At 47.9% G+C, this 3,088-nt stretch overlaps 1 protein-coding gene across 1 annotated transcript; it reads left to right on the forward strand.

The window, feature by feature from the left end:
• Positions 1-215: 215 nt before the first annotated feature.
• On the forward strand, positions 216-943 carry LOC130599993 (uncharacterized; the record flags this gene model as incomplete). The annotated part of the gene is made up of 1 exon (XM_057410881.1): positions 216-943. A coding segment is annotated over one exon (633 nt), but the record flags the coding sequence as incomplete, so codon positions are not given.
• Positions 944-3,088: the final 2,145 nt, after the last annotated feature.

A 3,088-nucleotide genomic window follows, 5' to 3' on the forward strand; every position in this document is an offset into this window, starting at 1 on the left:
ATTAATAGTCACTCTTCACAATGCTGATTTATTGGCTCTCAGAGCTGTTCTTCTTGATCTCACAGCTTCAGAATGTTGTAACTTACTTAGAGCCGGTATTTGCAGTGTTAGTGTTTATCAAGTGTGGGGCTTGGGCTAAGGTTCTTGTCTCACTGTGCTTTATGGCAATGGCTTGTAATACCGGCGGGCTCCAGCAGCAGGGCGGGACGGACGTGGCCGTGGACTTGTACCTGGCCGTCCGGGTGCTCTTCACCGGCCTGGCCCTCACCCTACTCTCCATCTTCGTGAGGCTGCGGGGAGCCGAGGGGGAGCGGCCCCGGGAGCCGGCGGAAGCCGAAGCGGCCCGGGAGAGCGGCCCCGGGGACCAGGCGGAGGCGGGAGCGGGGCCAGAGGCCGGGAAGGAGGTGGCTGCTGAGCAGCAGGAGGAGGTGGCAGAGGAGCTGAGCCCTGCTGCCTTGCCCAGCCCCGCGATGGCCAAGAGCGTCCTCTGGCAGCTGCTCACTGAGCCCCGCGAGCCCGAGTCCCAGGAAAATGCGGAGAGCAAGATACCAACTTTGGGAGCCTCAGCTGGGTCCAGCCTCAGGCACCCAGAACAAGTGGAGGATGCAGGAGACCACGCAGCATTTCCCAGCAAGGCAGAGGAGGAAGAGCTGGACTCAGAAAAAGAGAAGCCGGTGGTGGGAGAGCCGGCAAGCACAGCAGCTACACCAGCCCCAGTGACAAGTACAGCAGCATCAACTGAGAGTTCTGAAGGTTGTGAATGGGCTTTGGGTACCCTTGGGACCTGCCTGCTGATTGTGATGGGGATCAGCATGTTGGCACACATACAGAGTGTGTTTTACCCATGACCATTTTGTCTGATCTCAAAAGTTAAGCAGAGTTGAGTTTGGGTCTTGTCTAGGGTCAGATGACAATATAGGAGGACCAGGAGATTTTCCCCAAGGCTGGACAGTCATGAGTGGCAGGGCATGTGTGACAGTATGGGCAAGTATCTAGCCCACTGGGACCCTCCAGTGCTTTGGAAGCATTGGAGATGGAAGGCAGCTGTATGGAGCCCCCAGCGATAAGTTGCAGAAACTGCTGAAGGGGAGGGTGAATTATTTTGAGCCTGGTGGGCCCATGACACTTCAGGCCATCAGAGCAGAGATGCAACATAGAGATGGACTCATGATCAAGGGGTGGACTTAACAATGGACACTATTGCCCAGGTTATTCACGAGTGTGAACACTGCACACAGTCTCTCCCGCTCTGGAAGACTGTTACAAGAGATGGAGCCTGACATCATGGACCAGATGGACTCAGCAGCTTTATAGGGACTGGTCCATGCACTTAGATAAGAGTGCACTGAGATAAGAGTGATGGTATATTGAAAATGTGGGATCTGAGCATGACGTGAATGGTATGGATTAAGGGGTGGATAATGTCCTGGGTTCAGCAGTAGCAGTCATTTTTTCTCCTTCTTAGTAGCTGGTGCAGTGCTGTGGTTTTGATTTTTGGCCTGGGAACAGTGCTGATAACACCAATGTTTTTAGTGTCTGCTCAAATGTTTGGTCTGGCCAAGGACTTTCTGAGCCTCATGCGCTGCCAGGGAGGAGGGGAAGCCGGGAGAAAGCAGAGACGGGACACCTGACCCAAACTGACCAAAGAGGTATTCCATACCACAGCACATCATGGCCAGGATGTAACTGAGAGTTACCCGGAAGGGCTAGTGGACTGCAGGGTGGGACTCGGTATCGGTCTGGGTATTATTGATTGGCAGGTGATATTGTATTCTCTTCCCCTGTTATATCCATTATCATTATTATTATTGGTGGTAGCAGTAGTGATTTGTGGTATACCTTAGTTATTGGACTGTTCTTAACCCGTGGGAGTTACATTCTTTTTGATTCTCCTTCCCATCCCTCCAGGAGTGGAGGGGAAGAGAAAGGAGGGGAGTGAGAGAGGGACTGCGTGGCTGTTTTATGGCTGACTGGGTTTAAACCACGACACCCTACAGTCCCTGATGAAAAGAGTCCCTCTCCAGCATCCTTGTGGGCCCCGGCATTACTGTAGGCTGTAATAATGTCTTTCATGACTTGGTGACTCTAACTTCTTTTCACTGTGGAATGGTTTGTTTCATCTCTGCAAATAGTGAACTGATTATGCACCCTATACATGTGGATTACTTTTCACCCTTTCTTTTTGATTGAACAGTATAAAGGCTAAAGGATGTAGGCATTATGCAGTACAGTGCCAAAAGTCTTCAGGTCAGGCAGGGCAGGTCAGCACTGTACTGCATGGAAATCTCTAGGTCATTGTTGAATTTGTGGCACAGGGTTTGGTGTCTCATTCAGGACTGTTATTAGACATTGTACTGAGCCTTGGGATGCTAAAAAGGCACGTGCTAGGAAACGTCAAAGAGAAGGCTGCGTCTAAAACTTCTTTCTCTGCCACAGGCGTACATGCCTATGCTCAGGTTTCAGCCATGCCCCTGGTGAATGTTGGTTTTAGAATTTGGAGCTGTGCTCAAGCAGAGGTTTAGGAGCAGAGCAAGAGGAACTGCATTTAGCTTCTGAGATCTTGTGAGAGTAAAGCTTAAATTCACAGAACATATTTGATCCTCAACTACTTGGTTTAGGTAGACTAAGTAGAATGAAATTTTAATATTTCATCTTTCAAGGCTCCTTGAAGTGTGGAAAAAAATAGTGTCCTAAGGGATCTTTATACTTTTGTGCAAACCTAGTATATTTTTTTAGTCAGTACTTAACATGAAGGAGAGGTTTTTTTTATTTAATAATTTTGTTTTAAAGGAACAAATTTCTAGCTTTGGGTTTTGCCAAAACATAAAATCCACGCACATACACACACATGTGCTGTCAAATAGGTGACAATTGCTAGTATCTCTTTCGTAGGCAAGTAGAATATGTTGTAAAGTAAAGTAATTCCTCTTTGCTTTGGAAAGCAACCTACCTTTTGTAATATGTAATTCTATGTTACCGTTTTCTTGGGAAAAAAAAAAAGAAACAACTTTCTTTGAACTAAAATAAACTTTCTGAAATAACTCTCACCATTTGGGAAGCTTTCAACACATGGTAGGACAGAGTTCTT

The sequence above is a fragment of the Pezoporus wallicus genome, unplaced genomic scaffold, assembly GCF_028554395.1.
Source record: "Pezoporus wallicus isolate ANWC-B61680 ecotype Strahan unplaced genomic scaffold, APGP_CSIRO_Pwel_v1 contig_5958, whole genome shotgun sequence".
Classification (NCBI taxonomy): domain Eukaryota; kingdom Metazoa; phylum Chordata; class Aves; order Psittaciformes; family Psittacidae; genus Pezoporus; species Pezoporus wallicus.